The 13,992-nt window shown below is 35.5% G+C and overlaps 1 protein-coding gene and 1 pseudogene across 1 annotated transcript; both read right to left on the bottom strand.

Annotated features, from left to right (window-relative positions):
* Positions 1–5,922: 5,922 nt before the first annotated feature.
* Positions 5,923–9,065, bottom strand: LOC116132519 (annotated as a pseudogene).
* A 1,624-nt stretch (positions 9,066–10,689) lies between these two features.
* LOC116132475 (cucumisin-like) lies at positions 10,690–13,930 on the bottom strand. Its single transcript, XM_031418136.1, has 10 exons — positions 13,808–13,930; positions 13,542–13,630; positions 13,355–13,446; positions 13,002–13,245; positions 12,406–12,919; positions 12,208–12,305; positions 11,899–12,117; positions 11,686–11,797; positions 11,396–11,609; positions 10,690–11,299 (listed from the first exon to the last, which is right to left on the bottom strand). The coding sequence occupies exons 1-10, from the start codon at positions 13,895–13,897 to the stop codon at positions 10,758–10,760; spliced, it is 2,214 nt and encodes a 737-aa protein (XP_031273996.1). The 5' UTR covers positions 13,898–13,930; the 3' UTR covers positions 10,690–10,757.
* Positions 13,931–13,992: the final 62 nt, after the last annotated feature.

Raw genomic sequence — 13,992 nt, 5'->3', positions numbered from 1 at the left:
ATCCCCAATATTCTACGTTTTCTGGAATAGAAGCCAATTTTCATGTACGCACGTGGAGTTTTCACATGTCTAAGCTTTAGGCAAAGCTTTAAATTTCAACATACCGTTATCGGTGGTGAATAAATTAAATTGACAATTTGAAGTCTTTGACGATATAAATGCGTTTGATAAATGTAGTTTTCTTGGCGTACTGTTATTAATTTGATGTAGCATCAATGCATGGATTTTTGCATGCGTCAACTATTTTACTTAAATTTCTAAATGGATCGATCAAACAAATTAATTAATGCTCCATATTATCAAAGAAAAAATGCATAGTGTGAATAGATTATGACAGGCAATAGTATGAAATTGAATGAGTTAAATTAATCAACTGAATGATGTGGTTCCTATCTGTCCATAATTCGTTGTCGCTTTTCACAACCAATAATGCTAAGAAATTAACGTTTTCAGTCGTGAAATCACGAGTACTCCAATATTAATTGCTAATCTCCTTTTCTCTAGTCGGCAAGGCAGGAGAGTTTGGACCACTTAATTTTGATTACATTACAAGTCATCTCCGACGTATAATTTATGCTTTTCTATGAATTAAGGCTTTAATATTCAAAAGCAAACCAATTATATAGAATTCTTAAGAATCTTCAAAAACTCTTTGATCGAAATTAAACATTTGAAGTTTTGAACCACTACTGGCTGATTTGATGATATAAGAGTAAAGGAGGATCTAACGACTAATATGATCTTCAAGTTTGAGTCCCCTTAATGGTAAAAGAGCAAGATGAAGATCTAATATGATCTCCTGAGTTCGAGTCCTCATGATTGCTAATAAGGATGGTCATTAGAACTTTTATCCAGTTGATAGTTCTAAGATTTCAGAGGATTAATTAAAATTTACACAAGTTGGCTCAGATACGTTCGATCATTAAAAAAAAATTTAACATTTGAACTAAATTGAGCTCGCATCAAAGCTTTTAAAAATAGTACTCATTGAAGTTAAAAATCTTATGAACTAATCATAGCACTGAATTATTATTTGACGAAACGTGAAGGAGCAAAATTATGGTTCAATTAATTATCTTAATTAATTATATTGAATTATTATGCTACAGCTTACAGATACAGCTGAAGTAGCTAGCCGCGTCTTTATTGCAGTTTGAATTTCTGTAATGTAGATTTTGCTTAATTCACTAACGCACTTAACGATCAAATGACGAAAAAAAAATTGACACTTGCCTGAATATCATGTGGGATCAAGAGCATAACACAGTGAAACTGAGAGGAAGAGCTTGATAATGAACGGAGATCTCTCTAGGTTTTTTTTAAGCCCTTTCATATATATTCTTTGCTTTATGATTTGACTATCTTATTGAAAACTACTCAGATATTGAAACAATAAAAATTAATTTGCTTAAATTCCATCTTAATTAAACGACTGAAAAAGACCAAAAAGAAAAAAAAAGAAAAAAAAAGAGAAAGTACATATTGCAGTTGACAATCTTATTGTATATATGTATAGAGTACATGAAGAAGATCAGTGAACATATTTCCATGGAAGACATTTAAACTTTGAGCAAGAACCTTCCCATGTGCTTGTGCATTCACCTCCCTCGCCATCACAACACTTGCACTCAACTCCAAGGCTCGCAAACGTCTTTGAATACCCTACATACAATCACAAAAAATAAACTATGATATCATTATTTGATTACTAGAACATCATCTATATATATAGAAAGAATTAATGCATGCAGCCTTTGTATAAATAGATCAATTACCAGGATGATTCACAAACATTGGCCTGCTGGCTTCTGCAACTCTACAGCTTGGAGAATGAACTACTGCAAGAATCACCAAGAGCAAAACAAACAACTGAAAACGCTTATGCATGGCCATATTTATGATATAGTATTAGAACTGGAATTCTTAAGGTTGCGAGCTCTTGTGTATTTTAATGGAGAAAAAAGGAATTCTTTGCTTAGTTGTTTTACTCTGATAGTTGTTTATTGAAGGGTTTTGGCGGTATTTATAATTGAATGGTGGGGATCCTGTAGAAAGAATGTGGTGGAAACCATACGCGTTATTTTCTTATCTCCAAGAAGGCTCAGAGTGGGACCTGCATGTAGGTCTGAAATCAAGAAGACTCCGTGTATTTACCACGAAAATTCTTACATGAAACCTTGTCTTCTTCTTCCTCCATTCTTCACCTTTAATTTCACTTTTTACATTTGAAAAAGGGTAACATTTTGGGATATAATTAGTTTAGACTAAGTAATTGAAGTGATACTTTGTTTCAATATCTAATACCCTTTTCTCTTATTCAAAACTTTAATTTTTGAGACACTGTTTCTTCGAAATATTTGAGAATTGAGAGTGTATACCTTACATTTGTTGGTTAGATTGCTACACAAAAGGTGAAATATATAGTTTCCACATCATATGATAAAATTAGATCTTCTCTAGACTTTCCCCAATGTTTTAGCTGAATTCAACTCAAGATTTTAAAGACTATAATAAGAAATCGGCTCATCTTACATCATCCACCGAGATTTTAGTACATTGGGTTTATTATACATTGATATATATATATAGAATTGATGAAGATTTTCTTACTCTAACTACTAAAGAAATTTTCTTGGAAAGTTTTTATTATTTTCCAGAGAATATCCAAAGGATATATACATTTGCTGAGCAGAAACTACCGGCGGCATGGTATAGTGTAATTAAACATTTTTTTTATTAATTTAATCTAAAGCTAGGTTGAAAGTAACCTGATCACTAGTTGTCAAAACGTTTAGAAGACTCTTTTCCAAATCAAACTGCATGATATATATTGCCTTAACGTGTTCTCAGGAGTCAGTTAAAGACCAATGTAGATGAAGTCTTTTTATAATATTATGTTTATATAATGGATGATGCATTAGGATGTCATTCGTTTGAAAAAAAACACTGGCTTCTCGAAGAGAATCAGTGGTCTTTATATTTGCAAATCGGAATGATTATTTTAAAAGAAACTGTTTATGTGCAAATATAATTTCTTTTTTGCTAGTGAATCCAAAGGTTCTACGATCTTGCTAAATATTCTCCGGGAATGACCTCTTGGGCAGCATAAGTGCTTGTTTTATCAAAATCAATAAGAGTAAACCGATTTTTTCCCACCCAAATAATGGTTTAATGATATTTTTTTACCTACAAACTTTTAAAATACTATTTTATTACTCAAATTTATATTCCGTTTCTGATTCCGGTATCATTGCAATCGCACATCACCACCATCATTCACTTTCCCGATCATCACTCACCAAAACTCTTCAAACCCTACTTCCGTCGATCCCACCAATCGTTGATAATCGAGCAATTAGAGTTTATGCAACTACGCCTTCCAAGTCAAATTTCGTTCAATCCCAACAATCAAAATCCAACTTTCTACCACCAAAGACTCATCGGCCTCCCTTCTTCAAAAGCCTAAATAGTTTGGACCAAGTTTACTCTCTATTCGTCTCTAGAATATAAATTTGGATAATAGAGTGGTATTTTAAAAATCTATAGGTGGAAAAGTATCATTAAACCATTATTTGGGTGGGAAAAAATCGTTAACTCAAAGGAATAAATATAAAATGCAATTTTCTTTTAAGAGTTTTACATAACAATTTAATTTCCCTCATAATATGATGAGTAATTTTGTATTAAAATATAGATACTGTATATAACTTCACATGATCTAGAAATTCAACAAAATTTTCATAAATTCTAAGAGAGTAATGAAAGCGTGGAGGGAAAAGTCTTAGAAACTGACCATCATTTGATTCATGACATATATAGCCTGAGACTTGAGAGGATTCAATGAATTTAACCGAATATTCAATTTTATTTACTTGTAAAATTAAAACATACCCACCAAGCTTAATTGTCTAAGAACATTCCAAGAAATTAATAAATGTTGCAAAGGTTTTCACTTTCCTAAAGTAATTAATATTTTATTATTAATTAATACTATGAACTTTGAATTCAACTAATGAATTGCTTTCTTGTAAATTCAGAATTCACTGTAGTAATAATTTAATTCTTAAACTGTTCCCCAATACCTTCTTCCTTTAACTAAAATATTGTTTCGTAAATTGGAGTGAAAGTACTAAGTAGCAATATTGCAATGGCGGCCTAGACTTGACTCTAATTTATTTGATTGATTCAAATACCGACCATATAATACATACATTTACATTTTTCACATTGTTTAATTTTACCAATAACTTTTGAAAGTTGAAATTAATGGGATTATTGAATTCTTCAATCTGGTCAAGAAATTTACTGAAGGAGTTTGGACTTTAAGAAGACCGAAATATATAAAATTCCAGATTCAAATGTATATAATATAACCACTACGCGTTATCAATTATTTTATTAACAGGTATAAAATAAATTTATATTCTTTCAAGATATCTAATAAAATCTTCATGTTAACACAATCTTTTTACCAAAGATATGAATCTTAGAGGGGTTTATTTATATATTTTGAGAAAGTGGGTTGGGATAAAACTCACTTCCAAAAACTAGCTCAAGAAAGGAGAGAGTCTAATCACATATATATACATCATGATAGTCTATCAATTTGGTGATGTAAAATAAATACAATTTCTAATACCCTTTCTCACGCTTGACGTGCACGGCTAGGGTTCAAACCTATCATTGCCCCCCAAACAAATGTGGGTCAAGGGAGGAGGGAGCCCTAGGGTCCAAACCCATCACCGTCCCAAACAAACGTGACTATGTGAGATAAATCTAATTTCTAACACCCTCCCTTATGTTCGGCGTGCATGGTCAAAGTCGAAACTCATCATCACTCCGTCACGCTCAGTGTGCATGACTAGGGTCTAAAAACATCTATTTATTTGTTTTTCCTGTTAAGTGATAGGTGAGGATTAAAAGAAATAAAAGAAGTCATTGATGTAAAAATAATTAAAGAAAATAATAACTCGTTGAAGCAGTTTCCAGGATTCAGACTGGAATAACAGTTGTTCACATTATCTATTCAGAAACCATCCTTTCAAAGCCACTTGTTTCAACTGATAATTAAAGTCAGAAGAGAAGACATGGTATCTTTGAAATCAAGGTTAGCCCTCGTAATGGTTTGGCCAAACCAAAGATACAAACAAAACGATGAATAGCAAGCTGAATGACAGTGATTTGATGATGATGATGATGATGATAGCCATACCTCATCTTCAATAATATAACATCGCATACTTAGTATTTTCCCACTGCAAAATTAGAAACTCTGCCGGGATTTTCACTCTTATCAGCCAATTTTGCCGATCACGTCGGCGCTTCAAATTTTTTTTTTTTTTTTTTTTTTTTTCAAAATACTCTTTTAATAGAAGAACTCTATAATTCACTGTAACAAGTGGATTATCTTGATAATGTCTCGTAGCGAATCATAATCTTACCTGAATTGACCATCATTCGGGTGGTCTGATGGTAAAAGAACAAAAAAAATTTACATGAATTTTTAAGTTTGAGTCCATTAACTCTTACTCAATGATAATTTTAAAGTTCTAAATGATTAGTTAAGGTACATACAAACTGACTCGAGACCCCATGATAAAAAAAAAAAAAAAATTTCTTACTTGAATAAAGATAAAATAGCTGAAGTAGAGTTGCAGCAGTTCTTCACAATTTCGGCAAGAAGACCTGGCCATTGTACTTTTGAACAAAGAATAGGTACTTTTGAACAAAGAATAGGTACTTTTATACTTGTCTCCAGAAAAGCACTTTTACAGAAGTACTCCATGTGCATCACAGGAAAGATTAAGACGAGCAAATCAATTCTTCCAAGATAAAATTCTATTTCAATAACATCGTTTTTCAGGAAATTAAATAGCACTTCAGTTTTTCAACCAATAACATATGAATAAATCTGTTTAATTATCAGTTAGACAGAACATAGGCAACAACAGGGCTCCTAACTTGATGCACCTCATCATCCCAAACCAAAGAACCAGAAGTCATGTCCACGGATTTCGCCATCGTTGCTGTAACTGTCAAAACAAAAAATTTCTTCTCCCCGAGAGACTTGAAAGACAGGATACATGGTTGAACTTGGACACTCAGTCCAGGCTGAGTCTTCACAATTGCCTTGTAAGTGGAATTTGCTGAACCAACATTCGTGACAGTTCTATGGAAGACGCGAGAAGTAGATTGCCTAAATTTGGTTGATACAGCGAAGGAAGGATAGTTCAAGTCCCATACGGTTCCATTGTTTTGTTTGGAACAACTAGTCTTGTCTGTAGTCAACTTCCTTAGATGTTCAGCATTCTATCCTTGTCCACACAAGAATTTAACATAATCAAGCACCCCAGCATCATATACCAAACCAGGTTCAGTGGCTTTCAATGGATTCAGATGACCTGATCCGTATGCAAACTCTGCATCCCTGTTATCTTCAACACTCATGGGAGAAGCTGCAATGTAATCATCATTGACAGTAAAAGATTGATTCTATTAACAATTTTACTTCGAGTACACATAGGTAACAAATTATAGAGTTACCTGTTGTCATTAGAGCAGACTTAATAGCAGCAGGGGACCATGTTGGGTGGAAAGACTTGATGTAGGCTGCTACGGCGGTCACGTGTGGGCAAGCCATGGATGTCCCTGAAATTATATTGTAAGGGGATACTCTATTATATTCTGACGTAGTTGAAGCTTGTGTCCATGCAGCTAAAATGTCCACTCCAGGAGCAGTTAGATCAGGCTGCAGAAACCAAGAAATCAAATCAAATTAATAGAACTAACAGAAGCATGAAACAAAATGGAGAAAGTTATTCAATTCATACCTTGAGAATATCTAATGTGATAGGGTTAGGCCCCCTTCCAGAAAACGTAGCTATTGGAGGGGCCAATTCATCCTTCACCATAATACTCTTGAAAATTGTAGCTGTTGGTTTTCTGTTGATATTTCACAAGAATGCAACTCAGTTAAAACTATTAATTTAACCATTTTACTTCCTCCAGTAGATTGAAACACAGAAATTCAGGGAAGTACCTAGTTGAGTTCAAGTATTTTTCAACCTCACTTCCATTATTCAAGTTCAAGTAAGAAGCAGGTTAAGAATAAGAAAAGGCCACATCTTGTGAAACTGTGCCTTGCATTATACAACCAGCTGCTCCCGCCTTTGCTGGTCCGTTCCCAGTTCCCAACTCATCACAAAGAACCATTTTTCCTCGTACCAAGGTTTCGTTCAAGGAGTCCTCTAAGCAGATCCTGAATTTCATGATAAATTTTATGCATTTATAATGTTTGGAGCTTAATATCATGTACACTAGAACATAGTGAAGAAAAACATAACAAAACATTCGCATTCAACATATTCATATTACTTGGCATATGATATTTCGGAACCTATTGTTTCTCTGTCAGGGGCATCTCCTCCATAGATGAGAGGGAACATCTTTCCCTTAAGGTCTAGATTATTTATAGAGATTCCCTACAAATATTAAAGGTACGCAATGGTAAGTCATAAGATAATTGAACATGTTTACCTGGAAAATAAGCAAATGAGCAATTGCTCTCACCCTCATAAACGTGACCATTTCCCAACTTCACTTTAGCCACAAACTTTCTGTCAATGGTGCTACCAGCCACAGAGAGTGACCACAGCGAAACGTTAACAGCTGTTGCAGGATGAGGACCAGTATTACCAGCAGAAGTGGATGTTAGAATACCATTCTTCATTGCATGGAAATATCCAATAGAAATAGAGTCTTCAAAATAATCCGAAGCAAATTCACCCCCTACTGAAACAGAGATTATGTCAACACCATCAGCAATGGCATCATCAAATGCCGCGAGAATATCGGCATCATCGCATTCGCATCCATTAGACCAACAAATCTTGTACATTGAAATGCGTGCAGAGGGAACCCCTCCGCGTGCTGTTCCAAGGCCAAGGCCAAACTGACTTGCCTTGCTAACTACGCCACCTGCGGCTGTTGATGAAGTATGAGTTCCATGTCCTTCCGAATCTCTTGGTGACTTAAAATTCTTCTGCCCCAAATGTTCCATTCGCTCTGTAGTATTTAGCTCCAATAATTTTGCTGAAAATTGCGGCATTTTTTTTAGAATCATTTCAAGTCTAATTTTTTCTCATGTTCCTATATGCAAATAACTATGTAATGAGATTTACTTGTTACAAGTGAAATTGGACGATGTTTGACAAGTTCCCTTCCATTTTTTGGGTGGTGGACCAAAATTTGTATCATTAAAACTTTCAGACTCTGGCCAAATTCCTGAGTCGAGCATTCCTATAATGATATCGCTTTCAGTAGTTGTTGCTCTTGTGACATTTTGAGAAAATCCCATGAAGTCCCATGATCTTGTTGTGTGTAGTTGTTTCTTTCCATTAGGGAAGACTGATACTACACCTTCCATGGCTGAAAATCAAAATGTTACATCAAAATAATGAAAAAATAAATAAATAAATTTCTGATCTATATTAATAAAGCACATCTTAAAATAATAATATAACAACCTTTCAATCTCTGGGCTTCATCTTGGGTCAACCTAGCAAGAAACCCATTGAAGCTCCTGTGGTAGCTGTGGAGTAAATGTTCTTCGGCGCCACTGTTTAATGCAAATAATAAGTTAACTATTGATGAGTTATTCAGAGTTAATGGCATGAATACACATCACACATGTTAAAACAATACAGATAAAACATTTTGACATTTATGTTCTTGTATGTTATTACCTTCCAAGAAATTCTTGTAGCACGCTGGCGTGGAATAAAGATGCTGAGAATTCACCGTCTGGACGATCGCCCATATATACAATATACTCCTGCATCCAAAAAAGTCAGCAAAATATAACATCAATGTACACAATAACATATCAGATTATTATCTAAAAGATTTTGATAGTATTAAAATACTTTGAAGAACATGAACTCAGTAGGCTAATAATATTATATAAAACAAACCTTTCGATCATCTGATGATGAGCCATTTGTGCAGCTGATGAGCAAAGTGAGATTAAGCAGGACAACCCATGAAAGAGTTATTTGACTTCCCATTATATATAGGCTTCCCTACTTCTCTTTAGAGCATCATGCAGAGATAAAACGCATCCAGCTGGAGAGTATTATAAGTAGACTAGCACTGAAACATAAGTTCAACTTAATTGAGTTCAAACTCTAAAGTCCACATTTGAATTAACTTGATTAGGGTTGAAGTTAATTGGATCATATTGGATAAGATATATAGATTGAGTTCAAGTTCAATTGAGTTTAAACTTGAAAGTCCGGAGGGTACAATGGAGTGGATTAGTTTAATGCATAAATTGATTTAAATCAATGTAAGTAACAAGTATTAAATATTATATACATATTTAATTTTTAATCGGGGATGGCATTTCTTTCTCCTAATTCCTATTTCCTGTGTTTATCCGGGCGTCCAATATCACATTTGTTCATACTTGATTTTTACACCAACGACTTTGCACGTGTAAAGTGCTAACAAGTTGCATGTGAGTTGATTATAGTGAATAGGTAAGGTACTGTGAGCACAGTAGCATGCAAAGACGTAAATATAAAGTTGATAAGATGATTTTGATAGTGGTTCGGATACTTAAAGAGAATCCTACGTCCACTGTGAAATAGAATTTGAGGTGAGTCCGATTCCTCATCTAATAAGGTCTTGTTGAATGAGAGGATTACCCTCTCTTATAAATCAGCATGCTTGAGCGTGCCTAGTCAGTGTGAGACTTCAACACTTCTCCTCACGGTCAAGCCCATATGTTGGGTCATGCCTGTTATTGGAGGTAGTTGTCGGCTCTAACTCCTCACCCGCTGGTCAAACACTCAGCTCAACTGAACTTGGGCTCTGATACCATGATAGAATTTGAGGTGGGTCTGACTCCTCATTCAATAAAGTCTTATTGGGTGAGAAGTCAGACCCACCTCAAATTCTATCATTGTTTAATATAAATTACTTTCTGATCGCTAGACAAGCTTACAAGAGGTCGCGAGCTGCGACCTGGGATTACAAGTGTTTGGTGTTCCAAGTGTTCTTAGAGAATGTCAAGCCAGTCTTTTTCTAGTCGCGTGTCTTTGCTACTTTCTTTGTTGAATGTGTGAATATCCAATCCTGATTTTATGAGGGAGAGCTACCTATTTATACCTGTTTAGCACAAAGTAATGATTACACTTTTGCAAGTGACCTGATGCCATGAAGATCCCTCTTGCCTTTTCATTCGTTGAGAACTCAAAAAATATCCTTAAATTAAATGGGGCTTGGACAGGTGTTTGAATCAAATTCACCTAGGCACAAATTCTTAGTTGGTTTGGGTCTGTGATAGCTATATGCCTTTTACCTGTGGAGATGTGTCAAGTTTTGGACTGTAGAATGCTTTCCTAGATTCTGATTGGTGCTTGATGACATCAACATATTTCAGCCCTTATTTTAGGCATAATAACATTGCTGTGTGATTAATATTACATAAGTGGGGGGCTTACATCAGAGCAAATGATTCACCAACAATTAGTAGTAATTTCAAATCTATTTTGCAGCATTTGGTGACCTTCCCCTGCTCACTTGAGAACAATAGGCACTTTTACATGCAAAACTTGTCTTCAAAGAACTTCAATCGTGAATAATAAAAAAATTTATTACAATGAAATTGATCAAACTATGCTTTTTTATTCATTACAGTAAAGAAATTTAATAGCACTTCAGTTTTTCAACCAATAATTTGTGCATAAATCTGTTTAATCTTCAGATTCAAAGAGATAATAAGCAACAACTGGGCTCCTCACTTGATGCACCCCATCATCCCAAACCAAAGAACCAGAGCTCCTATTCAACGATTTCGACACCTCTGCTGTAACTGTGACAACAAAGGATTTGGTCTCCCCAACATACTTGAAAGACAGAACACTTGGTTGAACTTGGATCCCTAATCCAGGCTGAGTCACAACAGCTGCCTTGTAAGTGGACACTGGTGATCCAACATTTGTAACATTTCTATGGAAGACGCGAGTAATATAATGCGTAGAATTGGTTGATACAGCAAAGGAAGGGTAGTTCAAGTCCCATACAGCTCCCGTGTTTGCCGCGGAACAACTGCTATTGTCCCCAGTCACAATCCTTAGAAGTGTAGTGTTGTAACCTTGTCCACACAACAATTTAACATAATCAAGCACCCCAGCATCATATATCAATCCAGGGTCAGCTGCTTTCACTGGATTCAGATGACCTGATCCGTATGCAAACTCTGCATCGCTGTTATATTCAACATTCATGGGAGAAGCTGCAATGATCATTGAGAGTTATAGGGGTTAATTAGATCATTGATTCATGCTTAAAGGTTACTTCGAATATGCCTAGACGACAAATTATGAGTTACCTGTTGTCATTAGAGCAGACTTAATAGCAGCAGGAGACCATGTAGGGTGGAAAGATTTAACGTAGGCTGTTATGCTGCTCGCGTGTGGGCAAGCCATGGATGTGCCAGAAATTATATTGTAAGGAGATATTCTGTTATCTTCTGGATATTCTGACACAGATGTAGCTAGTGACCATGAAGCTAAAATGTCCACTCCAGGAGCAGAAAGGTCGGGCTACATAAACCAAGAAGTCAATTAATAAAACCGATAAGGGCATGAAATCAAATGGAGAAAATTATTCAAATTATACCTTTAAAATATCTGTTGTGACAGGGTTAGGTCCTCTTGACGAAAATGTAACCACTGAAGGTGCCATTTCATCCTTTACATCAATACTCTTGATTATGACAGCTGTTGGTTCACTTTTGATATTTCACAAGAATGATAGTCAGTATTACTAATTGAACCAGTACTTATGTTTTCAAAATTAGATAATAACAACGAATTTCGGGGAAGTTTATACCTAGTTGAGTTCAAGTATGTTGCAACGCTACTTCCATCCCTCAAGTTCAAGTAAGAAGTAGGTAAAGGATAAAGAAAAGACACATCTCTAAAACCTTCATCGCGCATTATACAACCAGCTGCTCCGGCAAGTGTTGGCCCCTCCCCTGTGACTAATGCATCACAAAGAACAATTTTTCCTCGTACCAAGGTCTCATTCAAAGAGCCTTCCTCGCAATACCTGTATTTCATAATAAATTTTAAGCAATATAATGTTTAGAACTTGACATCATGCACACAGTATACCACAACATCTTCATTTTCATATTACCTGGAGTCGGATCCAACCCAACCTCCTGTTTTGTTGGGCGCATCTCCTCCATAGATGAGAGGGAGCGTCTTTCCCTCAAATGTATTTATAGAGATTCCCTACAAGTAGAGGAAAAAAAAAAAAAGTTAGGTATTAATGGTAAGTCACAAGAGGCTTAATTGGAAAATGTTTACTTGGGAAATAGGCAATTGCACTTACATCATAAAACTGACCATTGCCCAACTTCACTAGAGTATAAAACTTCCTGTCAATGGTGCTAGCAGCCACAGAGAGTAACCAAGGTGCAACGCTAGAGACTGATGCATAATCAGGACCAGAATTACCAGCAGAATTAGATGTTAGTATACCATTCTTCATTGCATGGAAAGCTCCAATAGCAATGGGATCATCAAAATAATCATCAGCAAATTCACCCCCAACTGAAATAGAGATTATATCAACACCATCAGCTATTGCATCATCAAATGCTGCGAGGATATCAGCGTCAGGGCAACCATCAAACCAACAAATCTTGTACACAGCAATGCGTGCAGAGGGAACCCCGCCACGTGCTGTTCCCAGGCCAAGGCCAAACAGACTTGCCTTGCTAACTAAGCCACCTGCTGCTGTTGATGCAGTATGAGTCCCATGTCCTTCTGAATCCCTTGGTGACTTAAAATCTTCTTGACTGAAACTTCCATCTGCTCTGTAGTATTTAGCTCCAATAATTTTGCTGGAATTGCAACGTATGTCAGAATTATTTCAAGTCTAAGTATTTTGTATGTGTAATTTTCTCATGTTTAGATTATATTTACTTGTTACAAGTGAAATTGGATGACGATTGGCAAGTTCCCTTCCATTTTGCGGGAGGTGGACCAAATTTTTCATCGTTGAAACTCTCAGACTCAGGCCAAATTCCTGTGTCAAGCATTCCTACGATGATATCGCTTTCTGTAGTTGCTCTTTTCACACTCTCAGAAAATCCCATGAAGTCCCATGACCTTGTTGTGTGTAGTTGTTTTCTTCCATTGGGGAACACTGAGACCACCCCTTCCATGCCTGAAAATAAAAAAAATGTAACATCAAATCAACGAATATATAATAATTAGATCAGCTTCTTATCTCCATTACTTCAAATATGAAATACATAAAATAGTAAAGGAACAACCTTTCAGACTCTGGGCTTCTTCTGGCGTCAATTTGGCAACAAACCCATTGAAGCTTCTGTGGTAGCTGTGGAGTAGATGTTCTTCTGCACCACTGTTTAATGCAATTAATTAGTAAAGTTGACAAGGTTAAATATTAAATTTGTTTCATATTGACATTTTAGTTCTTAATGACTCATATTAATAAACCTTCCAAGAACTTGTTGCAGCATGCTTGTATGGAAGGAAGATGCTGAGAAATCTCCCTTTGGACGATCACCCATGTAAACAATATAGTCCTGCATCCAAAAGCCCAATATTCATGACTAAAAATAAATAAATATGAAGACAATAAAGTTGTGTTTGGTTGAGGATTCCTCAGAGATATATATTGTTTAAGATTATCTAAAACACTATAAAATCAACACAAAAATGTCTTAGATTATTAAACGGCTTCATAATATCCAAAAACAAACCTTGCGCTCATCCAATGAGCCATTGGTGCAGCCGATAAGCAAGGTCAGACTAAGGAGGACAAGCCATGAAAGAGCAATTTGGCTTGCCATTATAAGCTTTCTCTTAACAGCAAGAAGTGTATATTTGATAGTTCATGCAAAAGAAAAAAGAAACGTCCTTATATATAAAAGTTGAAGTTAAATAA

This window comes from Pistacia vera, unplaced genomic scaffold (assembly GCF_008641045.1).
Source record: "Pistacia vera cultivar Batoury unplaced genomic scaffold, PisVer_v2 Contig254, whole genome shotgun sequence".
NCBI lineage: Eukaryota > Viridiplantae > Streptophyta > Magnoliopsida > Sapindales > Anacardiaceae > Pistacia > Pistacia vera.
This window is presented reverse-complemented; position numbering and strand designations above follow the sequence as displayed.

What these genes read in the sequence shown, in the direction of transcription:
- LOC116132475 (XM_031418136.1), bottom strand. Translation starts at nt 13,897, where the DNA reads ATGGCAAGCCAAATTGCTCTTTCATGGCTTGTCCTCCTTAGTCTGACC. An exon ending in ACATACTTGAACTCAACTAG is followed by an intron (nt 11,798 to 11,898) that starts GTATAAACTTCC and finishes AAATATCAAAAG; the next exon opens with TGAACCAACAGCTGTCATAA. An exon ending in GTCTGCTCTAATGACAACAG is followed by an intron (nt 11,300 to 11,395) that starts GTAACTCATAAT and finishes TGATCATTGCAG; the next exon opens with CTTCTCCCATGAATGTTGAA.